The 24,584-nt window shown below is 58.8% G+C and overlaps 1 protein-coding gene across 3 annotated transcripts in view; it reads left to right on the top strand.

Moving 5' to 3' along the window:
• SRF (serum response factor) overlaps positions 1-24,584 on the top strand; it is a 37,401-nt gene that overhangs the window by 5,589 nt on the left and 7,228 nt on the right. Inside the window, exons 2-5 of one of the 3 annotated variants that reach the window (XM_073339836.1) lie at positions 1,487-1,753; positions 12,483-12,744; positions 13,077-13,256; positions 16,277-16,396. In XM_073339836.1, coding sequence (XP_073195937.1) covers positions 1,487-1,753; positions 12,483-12,744; positions 13,077-13,256; positions 16,277-16,396 — 829 coding nt within the window. The remainder of the gene's footprint in view (positions 1-1,486; positions 1,754-12,482; positions 12,745-13,076; positions 13,257-16,276; positions 16,397-24,584) is intronic. The other 2 variants (XM_073339838.1, XM_073339837.1) reach the window with 2 other exon arrangements.

Below are 24,584 nucleotides of genomic sequence, written 5' to 3'. Positions count from 1 at the left end.
CCTTGTTACCAGAGACGATCCCAGCCTCGGCCAGGAGAGATGCAGGCCAGACCCCCGCAGGTCACTGTAGGCCAGAACCCTGCTCGCCTCCATCCCTGGAGAAGTGAAGGGCAAGAAGATTGATGGCAGACATCCCTGGCAGCCCCGGCCCCGTGCTGTTGGGCTTTGGGAGTTTCCCGGGGAAGTGCAGGGAGCCTGTGCCCCGGTGTGCTGAAAAATCAGACAGGACCCGCACTGGGTGCAGGTCCTGCCCTGGGGGACAAGGGGCTGTCTCTCCCGGGAATGTTGGTGCTGGTCCTCACAGCGGGGCAGCCTGCTTCCTGCCTGAGCGGGGCTGACTGTCTTGCTCCCTCTCTGAGGCTGCCGGAGCTCTGGCTTTGCTGGGCAGGGCGGATCCCCCAGCGGCTGGCTGCAGCAGGAGGATTGGCTGGGGGCACTTGCGGCCTGGGGGGGTCTGGCTGGTTCGCTTGGTGTGGGTGGAGGGTTTGAAGCCAGGCAGCTCTGGTGGAGCCTAGCTCTCTGTTGCTGGGGCTGTGCGCAGCCATGGGCAGGGGGCATTGGCTTGTTGCTGGTTAGGGCTGTGTGGGGGAGCCCAGAGGCCTCATAGGGCTGGTGCTGTTCAAACCCAGGGAGAGACGGGCACTGCCCAAGATCCTGGTAGCAATCTGGCAGTGGGGGAGAAATGGGGGCGAGGTTTGGACGAGCTCTGCCCATGGCCAAGCCTCAGGCTTGGGGGGGGGCATGCAGGACACTGCGAAGGCTTTGGCAGGAGCAGACAAGCAGTCGAGGCTGGTTGGGGACGCTGTGACAAGAGAGATAAGTGTGGTGGGGCGGTGCTGGGAAGGGCCCTGATACAGAGGAAGCCAGTAGGGTGGTTAGGGTGGAACAGCCGGCCTGAGCGATGATTTGGGGGGCAGCACCGACATCCATGTGGCCTGGAGGGGGGCGAGGTGGGGCTGTCCAGCTGAGTTCAGCGGTGTATGGCTCGCAGGCGTGGGAGGAAGCAGTGGGGCAGGCTGGAGTTGGCCAAGGACTGGTCATGGCAGTGAGGACAAAGGGGACATGGCGGAGGGCTCGGGGGGACTTTGGGGGTTTCAGTGGCACCTACAGACCTGGACCCTGGTGGGGACCCCGTTGTGCCAGGTGCCATGCAGGGACATAGCTCCAAGGAGCTGGAAGGGGGCATGGGGATGGAGAGGAAGTGACGTGCCCAAGCTCACCCTGCAGCCCCATGGCTGGGCTGGGTCTCCAGTGTCCCAGTCCTGTGCCCTGCCCATTAGCCGGGCTGCCTGCCTGGGCTCGGGGGAAGCTCTGGGAGAGGGTGAGGGTGCCTCGAAGGGGCAGAGAAGGCCAAGGCGTGGGATGCAGGGGGAAGGCAGAGGCAAGTAACGCTGGCGTCCCCAGTGGGAGCAACGCTAGCCCTGGCCTGTGGCTGTGCCCCACGTCGGGTGTCCATGACTGACCGGTGCTCTCTGCTGCCTTGCAGGCCTATGAGCTCTCCACGCTGACGGGCACTCAGGTACTGCTGCTGGTTGCCAGCGAGACAGGCCACGTGTACACGTTTGCCACGCGGAAGCTGCAGCCCATGATCACCAGCGAGACTGGGAAGGCGCTGATCCAGACGTGCCTGAACTCCCCGGACTCGCCCCCCAGGTCCGATCCCACCACCGACCAGCGCATGAGTGCCACGGGCTTTGAGGAGACCGACCTCACCTACCAGGTGTCGGAGTCCGACAGCAGCGGCGAGACAAAGGTAACCCCCTCTCCTCTGCGCTCGCGGGCAGGGCCTGCCTGTTCTCTGCCCGGCGCGGGGACCACCCTACCGCAGGGGTCAGCTCGAAGGCTCCTCCCCTGCCACCCAGACTGGAGAGCTTGCAGGGCCAACATGGGGCTGCCCGCTAGATCTTGCGGGGGGGCTCACCCCTGCAGTTCCCTGGCGTAGTATCCTGGGCCCTAGTCTGCTGGCCTGGGTGCTGGACCCCCTCCTTCACTCCCTGGCCTGGGCTGCCGCCGGCCCTGCTCCTGTGAGCTGGGTCCCCCTCCCTGTGGTGGGGCTGTGCCTCAGTTTACCTGGGAGCAGGAGCACCAGGCTCCAGAGGATAGTTTCCTGGCCTGGGCTGTGTTAAGCTCAGTGTTGCGGTCCCCTGCCCACATGGGGCTCACTGGCTAGGAGCTACAGAGCCGCTCTCCCCTCAGTGGGGGTGGGGGCAGCTCGGAGAGGGCGGGGGGTGGGTGACAGGTGTCACTGCCCCTGCAGGCCCCCCCCCCCGCTCCCCCTCAGCCCCTCGCCCTGTTATCTCTCCTTCGGCGTCTCCATGCTCTCACTCTCATTGATAAAAATTTGATTCTGCCTCCATGGCCATATAAGGCCTGGTTTCCCTCGCCAGAGTCCCTGGCAGGGCCCCTCACATTCCTTATAAGCTGCAGCTGTCTCTTGCTTTGGTGCCGGTTTGGAAGGGGGCAGGGAGGACATGGGGAATGGAAACATTTGGCTGCCCGGGCTGTTCCTGCCCTGCTGCTGGTGGCGTGCCGAGAACGTGGGGCCGTTGCTTTGCCCCTGGGGGCTCCGAGGGGCCTGCTTGCTGGCTGTCTCCCTCCTGGCTTCACGAGCTCCCCTGTGCCGTCCCCGTCTCCCTGCTGGGAAAGGCTCTGTTGTGGGGGGTTGCAGCACGGGGAGATGAGACATCTGGGGACATAGGCCCCAAGCAAGGGAACACGTGGTGCGAGGGGGGAGGGGGCTGGGCAGGCTGTGGCGGTGGCTGCCAGACCCTGTTGCAGGGAGATTGCCACCCTCTCTTTGGCACCAGTGTCCCCACTCCCCCGGTACTGGTGGGGGTCTCGGGTCTGTGGTATCTCTGCCAGCGGATCAGACCCCAGTGAGACCAGCAGCGGGGCGTTAGTCGCACCGAAATGGCTGCGCCCTGGGCTCGGTGGCCTCCAGCTCCATGGTGGGAAGGAGCAGGCAGACTGTGAGGGCCCAGTGGGGTGCTGCAGATGCCCAGGCTCTTATGCTGAAAGGACCTGGGGGGCGGGGGCGTAGCTACCCCCTGCTGTGCGCTGGCTGAGCCCCAGTGGGGCGGTGGGTTCGGTGGGGAAGCTCTGCGCTGCATTGGGAGACTCCTGGCCCCCTCTCTGTGGCACTGGGGGTTGGGGGCAGCACACAGGGCTCGCTGGCCCCGGAGCCTTGGGCATCCTCTGCTGGGCTGGGAGGGGCAATTGGCACCGTCCTGAGCTGCGGCCACCCTGTTTCCGGCTGTCCCGTCTGCTCCCCTGGAGTCGGTGGCTTCCTGGCTCTACCAGCCACCCATGGGGGGTTCCAGGGCTCTCTGGGCACACTACAGCCTGGAAAGGCGGAGGAATGGGGCAGCAGAAGCGGGGACCCTGCAGCTGAGCCCCTGGCGTGGGTGGCCTGGGCCCTTGCTTGGCTGGCAGGCTGAGGTGGGAAGGAAATCAAGCATCCGCTGGGATCTGCTAGCACTGGCAGTAAGGGGGGGCTGCTGCAGCACCCCGGCTCAGGGGTGGGGCAGTACGCAGCCTGTTGGCGTGCCGACCCACCATCTGCGGCACGGGGCAGCCCCCGCGCGCCCCAGCACTTGCTTCGTCTCACGCCTCGTGTTCTGCAGCCTGGGATCCTTCCCCGCTTGTCTCTCGGCCCTTGCCCCTGCTGGCAGGGTGACGGAGCCGCACAGCGTGCCCAGCCCGACTCCCCAGGAAGCTGAACTGGGACCAGAGTCCTGACGCCCTGCACTGCCACCTCAGGGCTGAGTCTCCATGGCCTTACGGTCCCTCGGCAGCTGAACTGCTGGCGCCAGAGGGGAACTGGCAAGCTGCAGCTGCCCAGCCCTGGAAAAGCAGAAGCGTGTCTGTTGCGAGCACTCACACTGCAGAGCTCGCGCAATTCCGAGAGCCCAAGGCCAGAAGGGCCAATTGTGCTCATCCCTCCTGACCACCTGTAAAGCACAGGCCAGGCAGCCTCCCCCGGCGACTCTGGCGTGCGGCCCAGAACGTCTGTTGGCGCTCGAGCCGGTCTCTGCCGAAGAGATCCAGTCGCAATGTAAAGTCTCCAAGTGTCGGAGAATCCACGTGCCCAGGGTTAATGATCTTCGCTGTTAGAAGTTGACGTCTTTTTTTCCGATCTGAATGTGTCTAGTGTCCGCTTCCAGCTGTGGGATCTTTTCTGCTGGCAGGGTGGTCCAATCCCGCAAACACAGGCATCTCTTCCCCATCTACACACTTGTAGATAAACTACCTAGCTGGGCCTCCTTCAGTCTCTGGCTGTGAGAGGTGTTTTCAGACCATTCTCCTCCATGCGCCGTGCTGCAGAACCCCTTCCAATTTGTCCACATCTTTCTTTTCATTTGACGGGTGGACCCAGCGTCCGGTAACAATCTCCCCAGTGCTGTACATGGTGATGACCCCCATGCTTCCTACTTCTGCTTGATATTCCTCTGCTTTGCAGCCAAGGATCTGTCACCATCTTTCCTACAGTCCTGGCAGTGGGAGCTGGCGTTCAGCCGATTACCAGCCGTGACCCACCCGTAAGTCCCATTCAGAGGCGCTGCGTTCTAGAATAAAAGCCTCCGTCCTGGGGTTTTGCTCCTCTCACGTCTGACCTGGTGTTGGGCTGCATTAACATCCATGTCAATGGAGCCGCTTTACCAAGCGATCCCGAACGCCGAGTATCCCGTTGCCGATTACCACCCACCAAGTTCTGTCGTCTGCCACGTGTTTCCGACAAGGACGTCGGATTTTCTTCCGGACTATTGATAAAGACGTAGAATAGCGCTGAGCTGGGTACAGAGCCCCATGGGTCCCACTGGGAACATCCCCAGCTAGTTATTTTCTGAGCGCTGTCAGGAATCTGGGTCTGTGGGCTGCATGGAGGGTTGCGTTGGCTTCCGCCAGTCGTGTGGCGCTGGGTCTGTGGACGGGATGTTCGCTTATCACCTGGCCTTGTGATCTCGTTGGAAACGACAGCTGGCTTGTTTCCCACGTGATCCTGTTGACTGGCATTCATTAAGTTGCCCCCCTTCAATTCTTTGCTGATTGATCCCAGCTCCAGCTTTTCAAGGAGTTTGCCCAGGATTGATGCCAGGCTAACCAGCTTTATAGAGCCCTGGGTTCACCCAGTTTGCCCTGGTATAATGTTGGCACAACGTTAGGGGGTTTTGGGGCCGATTCTCTGGCACTTGTGAGCGTTCCTGGGTGCAGCGCAGGCCGGCCTCCAGCGGCAAGTGTGTGGGAGATTTGTGTGCTCTTTCAGTCTCCAGCCCCCTCGCTGCCCCCAGCGGTGGGCCAGCCTGAGTGCAGGTCGCAGCGGAGGCTGAGATGCTCCCAGGAGACAGGGGTGCTCTGTGGCAGCCAGCTCCATGCTTGTGGCTACACAGACCCTGGGGGGGCTGATGGAAAGCCCCAGCCTGGAGTGCGTCCTGGGGCTCTCTGCAGTCACAGGCCCTCCAGGGAGCTGGGCTCCTTCTCAGCACCTTTCTGTGCTGTTGCTGGAGGGGCAGCACCTGGGAGTGGCGGTGGGGACGGGCGCTGCAGTACGGTGCCGGGGATGGCTGAGCCCTCGCAAGCACTGGACTGGCGTATTCATGCCAAAGCGAAGCAGGGAGTGGGGTTGGTTAGTGCGGCAGAGGTCGGAAACGGGGGCAGGGGCAGTGCCCTGAGGTGCTCGGGCTGTGGGGAGGGTGCTGGGACTCTTAGCCGGGGGCCGCTCAGGCTGCTCCAGGAGTCTCTGGCTATCGGCTAGCTGACCGGGGAGGCCAGTCTCTGCAGCCTGACCGCTCCCTCCACCGGGTGCCCGGCTGCACTGAGGCGTGGTGGGTCCCTGCTGCTCTCCCCCTTCGCCAGCCTCCATTGCCTCTGGCAGTGGGCAGACTGGAGAGAGTCCACCAGAGAACGGTTAGAAACCCTGAGCAAGGAGGGAAGGTTACCGAACTGAGCATGTACTGAGCCTCGAGAAGAGAAGGCTGCGGGGGGACCTGATAAATCTTCGAAGATGCCAAGCACTGCTACAGACAGGAGGGTGATCTTGTTCTTCCTGCCCACTGAAGGGAGGATGAGCAGTAACCAGCTTCATGCACCACAGGGAGATTTAGGCGGGATATTAGGAAAACTTCTTGTCTGGGTGGTTAAGCTCTGGGCCAGGCTGCCCAGGGAAGCAGTGCAATCCCCGTCACTGGGGGTCTCGAAGCCCAGCATGGGCAACCCCTTGGCAGGCATGATCTGGGGTTACTTGGCCCTGCCTTAGTGCAGTCTCCCAAGCCTCTTCCCGGCCATGGGGAGCATCTGGCCCAGCAGGGGCGTGTGCCCGGGCATGTCTCCAAGCCCTGTGTGCTGGCTAGGACCACACTTCTGTTTAGGGGGAGCAGGGCTTCTGGGTTTAATTCCTACCTGCGTCCCTCGCCTCTCTCCCAGCGCTGCTGTGCATACAGCATGTCCCAGCTGGTGCTGTGGGTTATGTTCTCCTTAGATCTCCTAAATTAAGCCTGATGGGGCCTGGCTGGCGCTTGGCTGGGGAGCGGGGGAGTCGTTCTGCTTGTGTATCTTTTCTACCTGGCTGATCCCTGGGCTGGCCCGTCTGAGAGGCCTGGAGCCAGGCACCGAGCCATGTGCTGCAGCCTGGTGTGCCCCTGGACGCTGTCCGGGCTGCCAGCTGTTTGATGAGGGCTCTGCTGCGTGGGAGCTGCCTGAGAGCAGCTTCCAGAGGGGGGCCGCCAGGCTACTGCTGAGCCCTGGGCGTTTGGGGCTTGGGGCTGCCAGTGCCTGCAGCAGAGAGGGAAGGTCTGGCGTGGGCAGCCCCTTCCCCACCAGGAACACCTAGCCTTAAGCAGCACCATGGGGTTGAGGAGCTCCAGCAGCATGTCAAGTCCCGTCCCTTGTGTCCCGCACCCGGCCACCGCTGCCTGGGGGTGAGCTGAGAGCGCCCGTGCTTTGACTGGGGCAGTGTAAATGCGGCCCTGGCTGTGGGAGGGACTGTGCTAGGCAGCAGGCTGTTAGCGGCTCGCTACCAGCTTCTAGGAACGGTGGCCAGGAGCCAGGCTGTGTCCTGTTTTCCTGGTGTAGAGATACTGGAGTGAGGATTCCCATGGCATTTGGGGGGCTGCGAGCAGGCCTGAGAACCTCCCCCGAGTCCTGCATGCAAACATGTCACGGGTGGCCGTCCAGGAATCCCTGGCCGCAGGTGGGTTGGGAAGTGTCCCCAGGTTAGTTCCCCTGGCTGTTAGCAATGGGCGTCATGTCTCTGGCCTGCTCTCCACTCTGGCATGCAGCCTGTGCCCTGCAGCGACCTGCAGCATGGCATGTGGTGCATGCAGGGGGCAGGTGCTGGGCGGGCTGGACCATCTCTCCTGGGGCACTGTCCAGCATGGTGCCCCAGGCAGAGCATTTGATCCCTGCAGCAGTGGCAGGCAGCTGGTGACCGTGCTGGGGCTCGGCCTGGCCGGGGCGTGGGCGGCCTGGCCGGGTGCTTAGCCCAGCAGGGCCTGCATGGTGAAGCTGCTGAGGTCTGACCTCACACAGACAGCCCTCTGCCAAGGGTGGGAGGCACCTGTGGGGGCCTGCTCCTCACTGATGTGGCCAGAGACCAGCTTGGTGCCTTGAGCTACGCAGGCCCCCGCAGGTGCCTCCCACCCTTGGCAGAGGGCTGTCTGTGCGCAGGTCCTGGTGCAGCTCAGTGGCAGGAGATTTGGCTTGATTCAGCCGCGCCTGATGCCGGCACACCCCACTGCACGGTCACCTGGGGCAGACAGTAGCACTGAGCTCTGCCTTGGCCCTTCTCCTCCCCCCATAGCTCTGTCCCTCTGGGCTTGGCTCAGCTTGCCACGGGGCCCCCCTTCCTCTCCTGCAGCCTGGCGCCCGCCAGCGAGGGCTGCGCTGGGGTATGTGTGGGCAGAAGGCTCCTGGTCACTGCCTGCCCAAGGGAAGGACACTGGCCTAGGGGACAGTACAGCTGCACCGCCAGGGAGGGTAGGCAGCTGGGAGTGGGAGGTGGCGTGAGCCTCCCTGCTCTTGTCACCCCCTGACAGAGCGGGCAGCTGCCGCCAAGGGCAGGGAGGCAGCCCCCCATCCCAGCCAGCCCCCTGCGAGGGCTGGGTCAGCCTGCGGGTTCCCTTAGAGCAGGTGGGAGCTGAGCGCTCTGGCCTGATCCCTCCTGGGCCTGGCAGGGGCAAGCCAGCCGTCTCATGTCTGTCCAGGCCAGGCTGCCAGTACCCCATAACTTCTCTGGGCCTCTAGCCCCACCTGCTCAGTGGGCATGACAGCCCTCTCCTGCCCCACGGGGTTAGGAGGGGAAATAAGGTAACGGTTGTGAGGCCTGATAATTCCCTGCTAGCTAGGGCTCTCCTTCACCCTGCCCTGGGAAAGGGGGCACGGGGGTGGGGGGTGCTGAGCCTACTGCAAATGGGTGTGGGATGTGACCCTCCTTGCCCCGCTGTCCCTGACCTGAGTGCATGTTGCCCCCCGGGGACCCTGCCGCAGACCAGGGCAGGCACACTCCAGCTGGGAGCTCCCGCAGCGCTCCCCGTGCGGGGGTGCCTGGGAGGCTCGCTAGCCATTGCTCCAGGCTCTGTGTCAGCAGCTGGCGGGGCTCCCCTGAGGGATGGGCCTGGCCTGGGAGAGCTGTAAGCTGGCTGTGGAGAGCAAGGGGGCAGAGAAGAGGCCTCTGGGTGAGCCCCAGGGGAGGGAGCTGATGGTTTCCTGGTTCTCTGCTGCTCTGGGGGGAGGTTGGCTCCCTGTGGTGGTGAGTGGGGCCAGGACAGGCCTGGCCCCCTTCCTCCTGCTCTGGCCGGCCAGGCGCCACTTGTGTGCTGACAAAGGGAACAGCTGCAGTGGCCGAGGGGCTGGAATGTGGCTGGGCAGCAGGTGTGGGGGAGAGGCCGGACATCCCGGAAGTGGCATTGGTTTGGGGTGGCCCCTCCCTTGCTTTGCAACTGACCTGGGACTCACATCTCTCACCTGCCGTGTGGGGACGTCAGATCTTGGATCTCCGGCGCCCCTTCTCCGGGACACTTCCAGAGCGCCCTGCTGGCAGGCGGGCCGTGCCCGGCACACGGCTGTGGGAGCCTTCCCGGAGACACAAGGACAAGCTGGCCCCTTCCTCTGTAGCGTGGGGGTTCTGCTCACTTGCCAAAATGACCTGGGTAGAGCTCACTTAGATGTCTCCCCTCCATTTCAGCGGGCAGGGGCCATGGCGCACCTGGGTCCCTCCTGTTCTCTGCCAGGGGCACGTGCCGGGTTCTAGGCAGGTCAGGCTGGCACGAGGAGTTGCTGCTTCCTTCTGGCCTTGGATTCCATGATTCTCCAGTGCGGCAGGGACCTCAGGGTGATTGTGCAGAGCTCTGCCCCCCTCAGAATAACATGGGGCCTGGCCCGTTGCTCATTCATCCCTGGTTGCTCCAAACAGCCCCAGCTGCTGCCCGGTTCCCCTGCTGCGTGGGTTGTTGACGTGCAGCATGCTGCCAGTGGGCCAAGGCGCCCCGCCCAGGTGGAGAGTGAGCCTAGGGCATGGGGGCTGCTCTAACTTGAGCTGTTCTGCTGTGGGCCCCCAGGGGCTGTGCATCTGCTGGGGTAGGTGGCGTGCAGCACATGCCAGCTGTGTGCGCCGGGGACTGCAGCGGGGGTGGAGGAGCCAGGGACGCTCCCCGCAGAAGGTGGCGGGAGGCGCATGGGTTGTGAAGGGAAGGGTTTGGAGTTCGCACCGGAAGTTGATCTGTGTGCACGGGGCTGGAATGCTAGCTGCAGTGGCAGGCTCTTAGCAAAGCAGGGAACCTGCCCCCAGAGCCTTGTATGGCCCCCTACCTCTCTTTGGAAATAAATTTGCTTGGCCCCTGGATTCCCCTGCCCAAGAGGGCTGGGAACCACTGACCTGTGCCCAGCTGGGGTCTCTGCAGAGCTGGCTTTTGGGGGTGGGGGCTGCCTTGGCCCGGATTCCCCTCAATCCCCTGCTGCCCACTGCAGGTGCTGTGTGGGAATGAGGCTGCCCAGGCCAGCCGGGACAGCCCTGCCCCAGGGAGCTGCCAGGCTGGGCAGGGGGACACCTGGGCTTGCCAGCCCCAATGGGTCAAAATCCTGAGGCCAGCCCCTCCTGCTTGAGACTCCAAATAATAAACGTTGAGTTCTCTCACTTTGCCCTCTGGTGGGGGTGTGTGTGTAAGGGAATCAGTGGCATGCTTGCGGGGGGGGGGGGGCACTGGCAGCTCTGTGTGGGCACGCTTGCTGGGGGGGCACTGGCAGGGGGTGGGGGCGCTGGCAGCTCTGTGTGCACGCGTAATGTCTATACACTACCATAAGTCTAGGTTACGAGGACTCGAGTCAGCTGACCCATGTCAGGGAGCCCTGGGCTTGAGCATCTGCCCTGCATTTGAACCCCGGTGAAGGATTTTCTGGCCTGTGCTTGGACCTAGGGCTCCTCGTGTCCACACTGCCGGGCCTGGGCCTGAGTGAAACCCACCGTATCCCCAGTGCCTAGCACCCCCCCATCCCCCGCCCCGTCCACTCCTGCCCTAGGAGTGTGGGGCAGCATGGACAAACTCTGCTCCCCACCCTGGTCCTCGCCCATAGGTGCGGCTGCTGCTCCCACTCTGGAGTCCAGCTGCCGTGTGCCGAGCTGCTCTGGGGGCTGTCGCGGCCGCGGGGCTGTGCTGAGGAGCCCTGGGCTCTGGCCCGCTGGCAGGACCATGTCCAGGGGCTCCATGGGGAGGATAACCAGGACACAAGTCTCCAGGGCCGTCCAACTATTCAAATGAAACTTGGCAACTCTCAGTGTTTTGAAACAAGGGAGGGGCTGGTGGGCTGGGTTTTTTGTTTTGTTTTTGGGTTTTTTGGTCCGTTTGTATCGAAGTTTAGTTTCGGAGAGAAAACACACCTCTTTCCTCTTCTTCCCCGCCCAGCCTTGGGCGCTGCAGAGCGGTGACGTACATCCCCACGGCTTGGGGTGCAGTGTGCCCTGCCTCTGCCGCATCCCAGGAGACAGACGGGTAGGGGATCCCCAGAAGACGGTGGGGGAGTTTTGGGGCTGGCTCCCTCTCACTGCCCTGACAGAGCAGAGTGGGGACCGAGCCCGGGGGGGCTGAGATGTGCCATGGGAACGGGTGGCGGGGCAGCCTACCAGGTGGCGTGAGTTGTGGGCGTTGCTGACAGCGAGCGCCCGGGGGGGTGTGATACCCAGGGTGCACTGCTGTCAGCGTCAGGCAGTGGGGACAGCCCGCCCAGCCAGCTGCTATTGAATCGCTGGCTGATCCCCTGGGAGTATCAGCAGCAGCAGGGTGGGCTGGGTGGCTGGGGTCACTCTCTCTTGCCCTCCCAGTGAGGGGCTGGGGCCAGTGACTTTCCGTGAGTGTCGCGTGCCCCCACTCCCAGCCCCTACACGTGGGGACAGGAGACTGCCGCTGAGATAATGGAAAGTGAATTTGCCTGGCTCCTCTCCGTTATCACATGCTCGTTCTAATTCCGACTGCAGGGAATCTCAGTGCCCTGGCAAGCGGGGATCTGCCACCCAGCCCTCCCCTCCCCTGGGGGAGACAGGCAGGGCGCTCTGGATTGGCTGGGCCTGTCCAAAATGGGCTGCCTTCCCTTTTTTAGCCGTTAGGCAGGCTGTGAATTCCTGCTTTTTGGCAGCATGACAGGCTGGCCGCAGCACGTGGGAGCTCTGGGTCCGCCAGGCTGCCCTCGCTGTGCTGTCCTCCAAACACAAGCTCTGTAATCCTTGGCAGCTGGGTGGCGCTGTCAGCCCGGGGAAGCTGGCGCCCTGAGGGCTGGGGCCCCCACTGGCGTGTGGCTCGCTGCTCCTCCCGACCTGTGCACAGGGTGGTTTGTTCCGGAGCAAGCTGTGACCCATGCTGGGGCCAAGGCAGACAGACAGGATCTCTTTCTGCCCAGCGTGGGCCCCTGTCAGGTCTGGCTAATTTCTGTCCCCATCTTTGGTGCAGCTGATCTCAAGGTTCCTGTGTAGCAGTGATTCCTTTGCCTCCTGCCCAGGGCTGGCCCCCTGTCCGTCCCTTGTACTGAGTGGTCACGCATCTCTGGAACAAGAGCAGGATAGTTGGTGTTTCCTTTGAGTGTGGTTTGGTTGGTGGGTGATATGGCCACTAAGTACCCGGCCATAGAACAAAGCTGGGTGTGGGGGGAGAACCCTGTGCGTGCTGAGGCGGGGTGTGCCCGGAGCCCCGGGGGTATGCCCAGAGCAGCAGGGTGTGGCAGCATAGTGTGGATTTTTGGTTTCAGGGAGTTTGGTCCAATCCCCAGTTCTCACATGGGCCTGCCCCTGGCTCCCAGCAGCTCCCTTTACTTGCTAGCCTGCGTAGCCCCTCACCCAGGGGTTTGGCCGATCCTCAACATCTGGTTGGAGGTGGGGTGTGGATGGGGCTCAAGACCTGGTTTGGTTTGGGGGTTTAGCAGAGCCCTGAGGTCTGATTGGGGGTGAGGCACGGATGGGGCCCAGGACCCGGTTTGGCTCTCCCTCACCTGCCCCTCTCTTGTAGGACTCGCTGAAGCCTGCGTTCACAGTTACCAATTTGCCGGGGACGACGTCGACCATCCAGACCGTGCCCACCACCTCCACGTCCATGCAGGTCAGCAGTGGCCCCTCCTTCCCGATCACCAACTACCTAGCGCCAGTCTCTGCCAGCGTCAGCCCCAACACCGTCACCAGCGCCAATGGGACAGTGCTCAAAACCACGGGCACCAGTGCCGTGGCCTCCGGAGGGCTCATGCAGCTCCCCGGCGGCTTCACTCTCATGCCAGGTGAGTGCACGCCAGGGGTGGGAGGCTCTCGGGGACTGGCACCAGGCTGATGGGTTGTGGGTGAAGTGAACAGGGCTGCCTTGCCCACAGCGATGCTGGCTGGGCCTGCTCTCTGCCCGCTATCCCTGCTGCCAGGCCCTTGCCCCAGGGGCGAGCGGGGATGGGCTCTTGCTGCCTCCATGCCTGTGGTGGGGAGTGCAGGGATCCAAGCTGGGTCCGTGCGGCTGTGTCTAGGCCTGCCCCTGGGAGGAAGCTCAGCACAAGCTCTGGGGCTGGAGGAGGTGAAAAGAGCTGATCGTGATGAAGCCTTTCTTTCCCCCTCCTTTCGGCAGGTGCTTCGCTCCCTCCTGGGACCCCTACCATTCCTCTCACTCAGTTACAGTCGCACTCGCTGGCCCTCTCCAGCCAGCAGGGCCAGGCGGCCGCGGGCACAGCTGGACAGCTGCAGCAGGCACAGCAGACAGTCTTCCGCTTCCCTGCCACAGCCGGAGGGCAGATTGTGTCTCTGACAGGTCAGCGCTCGCTTCTCCTCGGCTTTCTCGTGGGAGGGGGGAGGCATGGCCCATGCCAGGCTGAAGGGCAGTGCTTGCCTGCTGGCTGGCAGGGGGGCAGTAGCCTAGACCAGGGCGGCGCGGGCTGCAGGGACGCTGCAGTCCGTGCTGAATTGATCCGTCCAGCTGGGCTCACACCGCTCTGCAAGGCCTCCCCAGGCAGGGGGCTGGGCACAGCCCCCTAGCTGGAGGGGGGCGTCAGCCTGGCAGACTGTGCATGCTGAGTTTGACCGTGGAGACGGGGCCCTGGCAGCTGTGGAAGTTGGTGCAGGAGGAAGGGTGTCTCGGCAGATTGCTGGCCACCCAGGTGCCTCTCTCCAGCCTTGGCGGCGGAGCTGTGTTGATTTTGGGGAGCTGGGAGCTGTGGAGGGGAAGCCAATTGTCTCACTGGGGTGACTGAACCCTTTTAAAAAGAACAGAGGCAGCTGCCCCAACAAAGCGGTGTTACAGGAGGTGATCTGCTAATAGGGCGTCAGGCTAGAGGCAGTGGAGGGTCCCTGAACTCCTCCCAGCAGGTAATAGAGACGAGGCAGGGTCCGAAGTGGAGCAGGAATATACTGAGGGTTACAGAGCAGTGAGTCCCCAGAGCCCACTGGACATGCATGGAGATTGGTCTCGTTCCAGATCAGCAGCCGAGAGCAGAAGGTTCTGGAACCTACCGGGCAGGGGCAGAAGGAGCTCCCCGGCTGGGCGCTGGAGTTGAGGAGTTCAAACTGGCAATAGGGTTTACTTGTCACCAGCCGGGGGGATTCGCCATTAGGAGTCAAGGTGGGGCGTCCAGCTAAAAGCCATGCTCCAGTGTCCGGGTGGGATGCAGGAATGCCCGGGCGATGTCCTCGGGCCTGGGCTGTGTGTTTACAGTTGTCCTTTGAGCTGGTCTAGCACCTCTGTGCTTTGAAACAGGGACAAGGGAGTAGTCCAGGGGCTGGAGAGGTGCCTTTTGCTGCCCCTGTGACCATTTGCCCAGATTCAGTGGAGTTGTAGTTCTCTGAAAATTCCCCTTTGCACATGCTCCGGACAGATTTGTTAGAGGCTCAGCAGCAACCATCTCCAAACACTCTGTCTGCTCTGAACATGCTCCAGCCCCAGGCCACAGGCTGAGCCGGGCTTTCCCTGGAATTGCTGGGGACCAGACTGAGCAGAGCCGGTCTCTCCTGTGCCCTCAGTGCCCCCCCGCTGGTGCCCGGGAAGTCCGGAGAGGGAAGAGGAAGCAATGGCATTGCATTGACCCACATGCAATTGGGGGAGGATGGGAATAGAGCAGGATAGGAGGAGAAGGGGACATGCGTAGAAATGGTGGGGCAGGGACAGGAAGGGTCTGTGCCCACATGAGCGCACGTCCCTCCAGAGCCTGGTACCGAGCCCAGGATCCCTAAGTCCCATCACTCCTCTGCTGTCAGCCCCGCTGGCAAAGCGTGACTCTCCCTGGCGTAGAAGATAGCTTCAGTTACTCCGTGTGCTGGAGGTCTGTGCTGTGGATCAAAGGTTCTACCCCTGGAGATGACCCAGGCAGGGCTCAGCGAGGTTCCTGTTTGTTTGCTTTTTAAAAACACTGGAAGTCACATAAAACCCGGCGTAAAAAGAATGGGAGCAAAGCAGAGTCGCGCTCTCCAGCCCTGCCGAGTGCACTGCTGCATGTGCTGTGTGGGGCCACACATCGAATGATGAGGACACAAGGAAATCATGAATCGATTCACCCCTTCCCAGGACGCACAAGGGCCGAGTTCAAGTTGCGTAGGCAGCTGGAGAGCTGGCATTTCCCAGCGTCTTGACTTGGCAAGCGGAACGTTCTGCCAGGGTTGGTGTGTGCAAGGGGCCATGTGTGTCCTCATGGTTCCAGGTAGAAGCCAGTTGCTAACTGGCAGGGTTCAGAACATCCATACCTGCCCGTTTTTGGTGTCCTGCCCTCTCTCTGGACTAGCTGGTCCTGGCTCGTGTCAGAGATGGGACCCTGGGCTGCTCTGAGCCGGCCTGGTGACTGCTGTGCTCTGTGTGTATCTTGCACAAACCGCACATGGTTCCTTTGGGGCCCAGCAGGTTAGACTGGAGGCCTTGTGCTGTGTCACACGGCTGCTCCCAAGAGCATCGGGCATCTCCTTTAGCATCCGGAGGAGCTACAGAGAGAGCCGGCTTCGTAGCTCTGTCCGCCTCACGTCCAGGGCTGCAGCGAGCTTCCCCCATTGGAGCGCAGAGAGCCTGGAGGAGGCTGGCTGCGTGAGGCTCGCCTGTGGCCCTCGCCTGGCTTAGATCGGATGTGGCACCTGCATGTTGTTCGGCTAGCATGTCTCTGGGTGGTGGGTTTCGGCTCCAGCTCAGCACACCCCGGGCTGTGGCCCGTGGCAGGAGGTTCCTAGCCCCACCCCAGCTCGTTTCCTGATTGAGGCAGGGGATGGGATTGCTGCCATGGGGGCCTGGACCAGGAGCCTTTGAGGTAGCCTAGTGAGTAGAGTCCCAGTTGAGTTCCAAAGTTGTGAGTTCCAAATCCTGCCAGGGTGGGCATGGCAGGGGGCAGAACACACGGCTCCCCCTTGGCCTCTCTGTTGTCTGGGGTAGGCAAGGGCTGCATGCCAAGTGGGGAGGGCCGTGAAGGAGAGGCCCTGACACACCCCGTCTGCGCGGCTGGCTGCAGGCTGTAATGCCTTGGGGGGTCGCTGACATCAGTCTCCAAGGCTGCTGAGCCCAGCCAGGGAGCGGGCAGAAATCCAGTCAGGAGGTCCGGCCTTTCCTCCAGCGGGCGGGCAGGCGCCATCAGGTGCATGCAGAGAGCAGCCTCTGCCACACCCCGTCTGGGGGCAGGTCTCCTCCCTTTACCGTGTGAACATGCAGCGGGCCACCGAGTGGGGCCTAAATGCTCTGCTCCCCTTTCCTCCTGCCCTGGGCCTGCGGGTGCAGTGGGGCGGGGGTGTGGCGCGGGGCTGGCAGGTCCCTGCGTTGCCTTTGGGTGGCAGCGGGCGGTGAAGGGCTCTCCTCTCTCCTCCCAGGGGGCACCGTGACGCAGCAGGTTCCTGTGCAGGCCATCCAGGTGCATCAGGCCCCACAGCAAACGTCTCCATCCAGCGACAGCAGCACCGACCTTGTCCAGACCTCTTCCAGTGGAACAGGTAACCTGCTCCTCGGCGGCTGGCTCGCTGCCCCCGGCCACTAGGCCTGGCTGTGGCTCCCTAGCCATGGAGGGCTGGTCTGCACCTTTCTCAGGGTGTCAGGAAGTATGTCACAAAAAGTGTTGTAGCCAATACGAGGGAGTTCTTTATTATTCTTTGTCCTAACACAGAGAGGTACTGATCACAGAACTAAAAAGGAAGGGTCTCTTAAGTCCAAGTGATCGTCACTTAATCATATTTATAATGTGCAAGCAGAATAAAATACAGACCAGTAATATATATTCTGGGTGCTTTAAAAGAACCAATTTTACAAAGCTGTTTACGATCCACATCAGCTGGTTGGAAGAATTTTATTGGACCCATGTGAATGATCATTGGGAATCATTTAAGAACATATTACTAGATGCCCAAAAAGTCTCCGTTCTTTTTCAAGTGCTTGTTCATGTCCATTCCAATCAGGTGTGTGCATGCCACATGCACGACAGCTGGAAGATTTTTCCCCTAGCAGCATCCGTAGGGTCGGCCTGGGCGCCCCCTGGAGTCACGCCTTCATGGCGCCCAATATAGGGCCCTGCTGAACCCCCACCCTCTCAGTTCCTTCTTACCACCGGTGACGGCTAGCTGGAATGTCCCTCGCTCTTGTTTCTGCAAGTGCCTTTAGCAGTGAACTATATACAAAATACCACAGTAGTTTTTGTCTTAAGGTAGTAGTAAGCTAAGTTTTCATTTTAGAGGTTTCCCCCACTGCCGGGGCATGCCTCGGTTGCTGGGGTTCAAACTATGTGAAGTCTGCAGAAAGTTGATGCCAAAAAGTGACTCACACACTTCTTGTTTGAAGTGCCTTGGCGAGAGTCCCCGAAAGGACAAGTGCCGCGTTTGTAAAGGGTTTTGGCCAAGGACCCTTAAGGATTGCGAGCAGAGACTGAGGCTTAGCCTCGTGCAGGCAGCCCTCTGCCCGCAATCTGATCTCCGCCCGTGATCGGCGGAGCCTCTGCTCAGCGCGCCGGCTCCTAGAAAGGAGACTAAGGACTCCCGACACCAACACGGTGCTGAACAGAAGACTCTTGGCAGGTGCTGATCTGTATCCCCAATGCCCCAGAAATGAGAGGTGAGGGGTGCTGCCCCCCTTCTAAGCCTAAGGAGACAGTGGCAGGGAGACCTCAGCCTACTTCGGGCCCAGCGCCTCCCAGGGGCTCGTCGACTCCTGCCCCACAAGGGGTCCAGTCGAGTCTGGCCCACTATGTCATGGCTGGGACATTCAACCGCCCTCTACTCCGGAGACTTTTGAGGCGGCACGGGACCTTATTCGCCTGACGGCTTCGCCTTCCCCAAGGAGGGACGAGGCACCGGTGTCAGCCAGGCCACCTGTTCCATCTAGGGGCAAGCCAGCGATGATGTCACGCTGGTCCCCATCTCTGGCGCACCACTCGCCGGCTCCGACCACCCATGGGTGGTGGTGGGGGGAACCACATCAGTCCCCAGAGGCCTGGCACCGCTCTTCGGCACCAGCCAGTATCGCTCCTCCGTGGTCTACTTTTTCGGAGTCTGAGGCAGAGTCCTATCACTCAGACAGGTCCAGCAGCAGGAGGTCTAGATCTAGGTGACCCTGCCAGCCCCCTTCGGCGCCGTGGGCACCTCAATGGCAACCACCAACTCAGTGGCCCTTTCGAACTCCCGGGGCCTATCGTCAGGCCCAGGGTCCAAGCCAGGCATCGAGATCCAGATTGGCATCAATCACAATGGCATCTGTCCCCCCCTTTGCAGCAAATGGCACTGGGTCTATCTCCAGCGACAAATCCCGCACTCCTGCCTGCCACTTTGAGCTCCTCACTGACGATCCCAGCGCCATCGGCACACCAGCCCCACGAGCACTGCGACCCCCTGGGTGACAAGGGCAGTGACCAGGGCCATGGGCCGGTGTTTTCATCCTCGTCCTCCCCAGATGAGGCTGTTGCGGGCATGTCAACGGTCCCAGCCTTGGAGGGCAGTAGGGTCCTGCAACGTTCTGGGCCACCTGCACAACAACCGTGGAGATCCAGACAGAGGAGGTGGTCGGGGATGCGGATCCCATGGTGGACGTCCTCGCCCCCTCTGGACCCTTGCGTATCATGCTGCCACTTATTAAAACTATAAATGAAACCACAAATGCTTTGTGGCAGACTCCAGCCTCCTTGCCTCCCACAGCGAGGAGAAATGAAAAACACTATTTCGTCCCCTCCAAGGGGTATGAGTACTTGTACATTCACCTTCCACCCAACTCCCTGGTGGTGAGTGCTGTGAACCAAAGGGAGCGCCAGGGGTTCCAGGGACCCTCCCCTAAAAACCAGGAGGCCAAAAAGCTTGACTTATTCAGGAGGAAAGTCTACTCCACCAGTGGTCTGCAGCTCCAGATTGCACAATAACAGGCCATTGTAAGCAGATCCTCCTTTTAAAACCTGCGGAGTGATGGCCAAGTCTGTCGAGCTGATGCCACCAGACTCCCGTTCCAAATTTAAGGCCTTGGTGGAGGAAGGCAAATTCATTTCTAGGCCCTCCTTGCAGGCGGCTCTTGAGGGTGTGGATGGTGCTGCCTTTACCATGGCTATGGGGGTGGCCATGAGGAGGTCCTCTTGGCTTCAGGTCTCTGGACTACCTCATGAAGTCCAACAGACCATCCAGGACCTACCCTTTGAAGATCAGGCATTGTTTTCTGAAAAGACAGACTGCACCGTTTAAAAGACTCGAGGGCTACCCTCAAGTCCCTGGGTATACACATCCACCACACAACTCAGGCATTTAAGGATGCAACCTCCTCCATGATTTTATCAGCAAAACTGACAGGATGGCTCCCAGAGGAGGAATAAGAGTGGCAGGAAGAGGCCACACCCATCCTTAGGCCAGGGCTCTGGCCAGACCAAGCCTTCTGGGGGCCAGAAACAGGCCTTTTGGAGGTGCGCACAAGGACAGCTTACCAGATCAAGAACTGGATCTACCCCACCTTACTTTCTCTTCCCGACTATTCCCTTTCTACCGTGCATGGTCCCGTATCACTTCAGACCACTGAGTGCGCCACACAGTAGAAAGGGGATACTCTGTCCAATTCTGTGCCCTCCCACTCTTCCATCCCCCTTCCCTCTTCAGGGACCCCTCTCACGAGCAACTCCTTACACAGGAGGTACACTTACGCCTCTGAGTAGGGGCATTGGAAGAGGTTCCTCAGGACTAGAAGGGTAAGGGCTTCTATTCCCAGTATTTCCTAATACCGAAAGCCAAGGGTGGGCTCAGGCCCATCCTAGGCTTGTGAGAACACAACAAGTTTGTGAAGAAACTCAAACTCGTCGGCCTCCATCATCCCTTCATTGGTATGCCTCCCTCAACTTGAAGGACACGTACTTTCACATAATGATAACTGTCCCACAGAAAATACCTCAGGTTTGTGGTGAACAGCACTCACTATCAGTTCACAGTCCTCCCGACTGGCCTGTCAACGGCACCTCGAGTATTCACCAAGTGCCTGGCAGTCATGGCCGCATTCCTGTGCAGGCAGCAGGTACAGGTGTTTCCGTACCTTGACGACTGGCTGATCCAGGGCTCAGGTAGAGAGGTAAGTTGCCTTCATAAGAGCTTCTTTTGATGAACTGGGACTGCTACTGAATGAGGGGAAATTAAAGCTGTCCCTGGTTCAGAGGATAGGATTTGTAGGGGTGGTACTGGATTCGACACATGCCAGGGCTTTCCTTCCAGAAGCGAGATTTCTAGCCCTGGGTTACATTATTCAAGGTCTCAGACAATTCCCCACCACCACAGCACAGAACTGCCTGAAACTTCTAGGACACATAGCTGCATGTACCTACGTAATACAGTATGCCAGACTCGGACTTTGACCCCTTCAGTCATGGCTAGCGTCAGTGTATCTGCAAGTCTGGGACAGTTTGGACAGGATTGTAACCCTGCCTCGCCCGGTACTCAACTCCCTCCTGTGGTGGCTCGACCCGCAGGTCGTAGGTGCAGGGTCCCCTTCACCAGCCCTCAGCCGTCCCTCTCACTAGTGACAGACGTATCAGACTTGGGCTGGGGGGCACATTTGGGAGACCTCAGAACCCGAGGCCTCTGGTCTCAGGCGGATCTTGCTCCACACATCAGTGTCAGAAAGCTGAGAGCGGCGCACCTGGCATGCCAGACTTTCTGACCCACCTAGCAGAGAGATGTGTATCAGTCAGGACAGACAACCCCCCGGCGATGTTCTAGATCAGTGAACAGGGGGGCGCGCGCTCCTCTCCCCTGTGCCAGGAAGCCCTCGTGCTGTGGGACTTCTGTGTAGAGCACTCGATACACCTGCAAGCATTGTACCTCCCTGGAGTGCTGAACAAGCTGGCAGAGCATCTCAGCAGGGCGTTCCACGGCCACGAGTGGTCCCTTCACCCGGACGTCGTGACCTCAATCTTCCATCGGTGGGGCTTTCCCCCGATAGACCTGTTCGCCACACAACGCAACAGGAAGTGTCAGCGATTCTGCTCCTTCCTAAGTGACAGCCTGGGCTCCGTCGCGAACGCGTTCCTCCTCCCATGGAGAGACCATCTCCTGTATGCGTTTCTGCCTATCCCTCTCATTCACAAGGTGCTCCTCAAGTTTCGGAGGGAAGAAGCTTCAGTTATATTGACAGCTCCAGCTTGGACCCGCCAGCACTAGTACACATCACTCCTGGAAATGTCCGTGAAAACCCCAGTCACCCTGCCGCTCTTCCCGGACTTACTAACTCAGGATCACGGCTGTCTCCAACATCTGAACCTCGAGTCACTCCACCTCACAGCGTGGAAGCTCCATGACTGAACCTGATGGAGCTTTCTTGCTCTGATCAAGGCAGACAAGTTCTCCTTGGCAGCAGGAAACCCTCCAGGAGAGCCACCTACCTTGCCAAGTGGAAGAGATTTTCAATCTGGTTGGTGCAGCACCGTTTGTCCCCGACACTCGCCTTTATGCCACTTTATACTGGATTATCTTCTCCACCTCAAGCAGCAGGGACCGTCTACTTCGTCAATAAGAGTTCACTTGGCCGCCATCTCCGCCTTCCATCCAGGCACAGAGGGACGGTCGGTCTTTGCCTACCCGTTGGTCAGCCGTTTCCCTAAAGGTCTCGACAGGCTATATCTGCAGGTCTGACAGCCAGCCCTGTCTTGGGACCAAATTGAGGTCCCATCCAGACTTATGGGGCCGCCATTAGAGCAGGGAGCATGTCACCAAGGGCTCAATCTCTTATACAAGGTGGCGTTTCTGATAGGGCCCTCCTAGCTGAGGTTATCGCTAACATCAGAACCTCCTTACGCTGTGTTCCATGAGGACAAGGTTTAGCTCAGGCCTCATCCTGCTCTCCTCCCGAAGGTCATCTCCCAGTTTCACATCAACCAAGGACATCATCGTCCTTCCTGTATTTTACCCTAAACCTCATTCCAGTGTCAGGGAGCAGAAGCTTCACTCATTGGTGGTCCGCAGGGCACTAGCCTTCTATATCGAGAGAGTGAAGCCATTCCGAAAGTCCATCCAGTTATTCGTGGCAGTGGTGGACAGAATGAAAGGTCTTCCTGTCTCCTCTCAATGGATTTTGTCATGGATCACGTCCTGCAGCCGGGAGTCCTACAACTTGACGGGGTGCCTGCTCCTTTGATCACTGCACGCTCTACCAGGGCTCAGGCCTCTTCAACTGCGTTCCTGGCACAGGTTCCCACCCAGGAAATCTGCAGAGCAGTGACATGGTTCTCCATACACACTTTCACTGCACATTATGCAATCACCCAGCGGGCCAGAGACGCTGCGACCTTTGGAAGAGCAGTGCTCCAATCGGTGGACGACCCCAGCTCCTGAATTTGGGTTTGGGAGTCAGTCACCTGATTGCATTTGACATGAACAAACCCTTGAAGAAAAACCGGTTACTCACCTTCTCGTAACTGTTGTTCTTCAAGATGTGGTGTTCATGTCCATTCCAGTATCCCCCTTCCTACCCCTCTGTCGGAGTAGCCAGTAAGAAGGAAGTGGGGGGTGGAGGGTCGGCAGGGCCCTATGTGGGGTGCCATGAAGGTGCAACTCTAGGGGGCACCTAGACCGACCCAACAGATGCTGCTAGGGGAAAAATCTTCTGGCTGTCGTGCACACGACATGCACACAACTGATTGGAATGGACATGAACAACACATCTTGAAGAACAACGGTTAAAAGAAGGCGAGTAACCGTTTTTTCCCCAATCGGGGGGAAAGGGCCAGACTGGTTAAAAAAACTGATCTGACTTAGATGGGAATGAAGGCAGCTGGTTTTTTTGTTTTGTTTTTTTAATTATATTTGACACGTTCGGTCACAAAGATCCCCTTGGGACTGTCACCTGATGTGCTGAAATTACTTCTGAGCCCCTTTTCCCTGCCAGCCTGGGACTTCAGTACCCTGCCTGCTGCAACACAGACCCAGGGTCTGGGCCCCCAAAGCTGCAGACTTGAACTAAAAACAGCTCAGCAGGTCACCTATTTTCAGCACCCAGACACCCAGTTCCCAATGGGATCCAAACCCCAAATAAATCCATTTTACTCTGTATAAAGCCTATACAGGGTAAGTTAGTAAATTATCCGTCCTCTATATCACTACTAGAGAGAGATGCACAGCTGTTTGCTCTCCCAGGTATTAATCACTTACTCTTGGTTTATCAATAAACAAAAGTGCTTTAAGTATAAAAAGTAGGATTTAAGTGGTTTCATAGAATATCAGGGTTGCAAGGGACCTCAGGAGATCATTTAGTCCAACCCCCTGCTCAAAGCAGGACCAATCCCCACTTTTTGCCCCAGATCCCTAAATAGCTCCCTCAAGGATTGAACTCATAACCCTGGGTTTAGCAGGCCAATGCTCAAACCACTGAGCTATCCCTTCAAGTAATACCGGACAGAACAAAGTAAGGCACCAAGCAAAATAAAGCAAAAATAAACAAGTCTAAGTCTAGTAAATTTAAAACACTGATTGCAGATAATATCTCACCCTCAAAGATGTTTCAATAAGCTGCTTTCACAGACTAGACTCCTTCCTAGTTTGGGCCCAATCCTTTCCCCTGGTACAGTCTGTTAAATCCAGCAGACATCTTAGGTGGCAAGCAGGGGTTTTCTCATGACTGGTGGCTCCCGTTGTCCTGTTCCACCCCCTTTTATAGCTTTGGCACAAGGCAGGAATCTTTTCTCTCCTGGTCCCCACCCCTCCTGCTAAATGGAAAAGTACCAGATTTAAGATGGATTCTATTAGCCTGTGCCATGGTCACATGTCATTGTAAGACCCTGAGTCTCCATTCCCCATGGGCTGGCCCACAGGTACACAGGAAGGTTTGCAGGTAAATAAACCATTTACAACCAATTGTCCTAGGCAGTGGGAGCCATCACGATTCTAAACCACCATTAATGGCCTACACTTTGCATAATTACAATAGGATCTCAGAGTTATACTTCATATTTCTAGCTTCAGATACATGAATGATACATGCATACAAGTAGGAGGAACATAGTCAGTAGGTTATAACCTTTGTTATGATACCTTACAAGAGACTTTTTGCATAAAGCATATTCCAGTTACATCCTATTTACACTCATCAGCATATTTCCATAAAACATATGGAATGCAACATCATGTGTATATTTTTATTTAGGGGAAGTTGATAGAAATGTATGTAAATTAGGAATTATAAAAAATTGTTAAGGGAAGCAAAGGGCTGCAGAAATCTGTAGCAGAGATAAGGACAATAAGAAGGAGTTTTTAAAATATATTAGAAACAAAAGGAATCCTGATAATGGTATTGGTCCGTTACTAGATGGAAATGGTACAGTTATCAAAAAATAACACAGAAGCCAGAAGTGCTCAATAAATATTTGTTCAGTATTTGGGGAATAAACAGATGATATAGTCTCATCATCTAGGGATAACACACTTTCCATTTCACTGGTATCTCTGGAGGTATTAAATAAAAAAACTACTAAACTCAAGACATTTTGAAATCAGCAGGTCCAGATAACTTGCATTCAAGAGTTTTAAAAGAGCTGGCAGAGAAGCTTGCTGGACCATTAATGTTAATTTCCAATAAGTCTTGCAGCTCTGCGAAATTTGCAGAAGACTGGAAGAAAGTTAATGTTGTGCCAGTTTTTAATAAGGGTAAATGGGATGACCCTGATAATTATAGGCCTGTCAGCCTGAC

Source organism: Lepidochelys kempii, chromosome 3 (genome assembly GCF_965140265.1).
Source record: "Lepidochelys kempii isolate rLepKem1 chromosome 3, rLepKem1.hap2, whole genome shotgun sequence".
NCBI lineage: Eukaryota > Metazoa > Chordata > Testudines > Cheloniidae > Lepidochelys > Lepidochelys kempii.
This window is presented reverse-complemented; position numbering and strand designations above follow the sequence as displayed.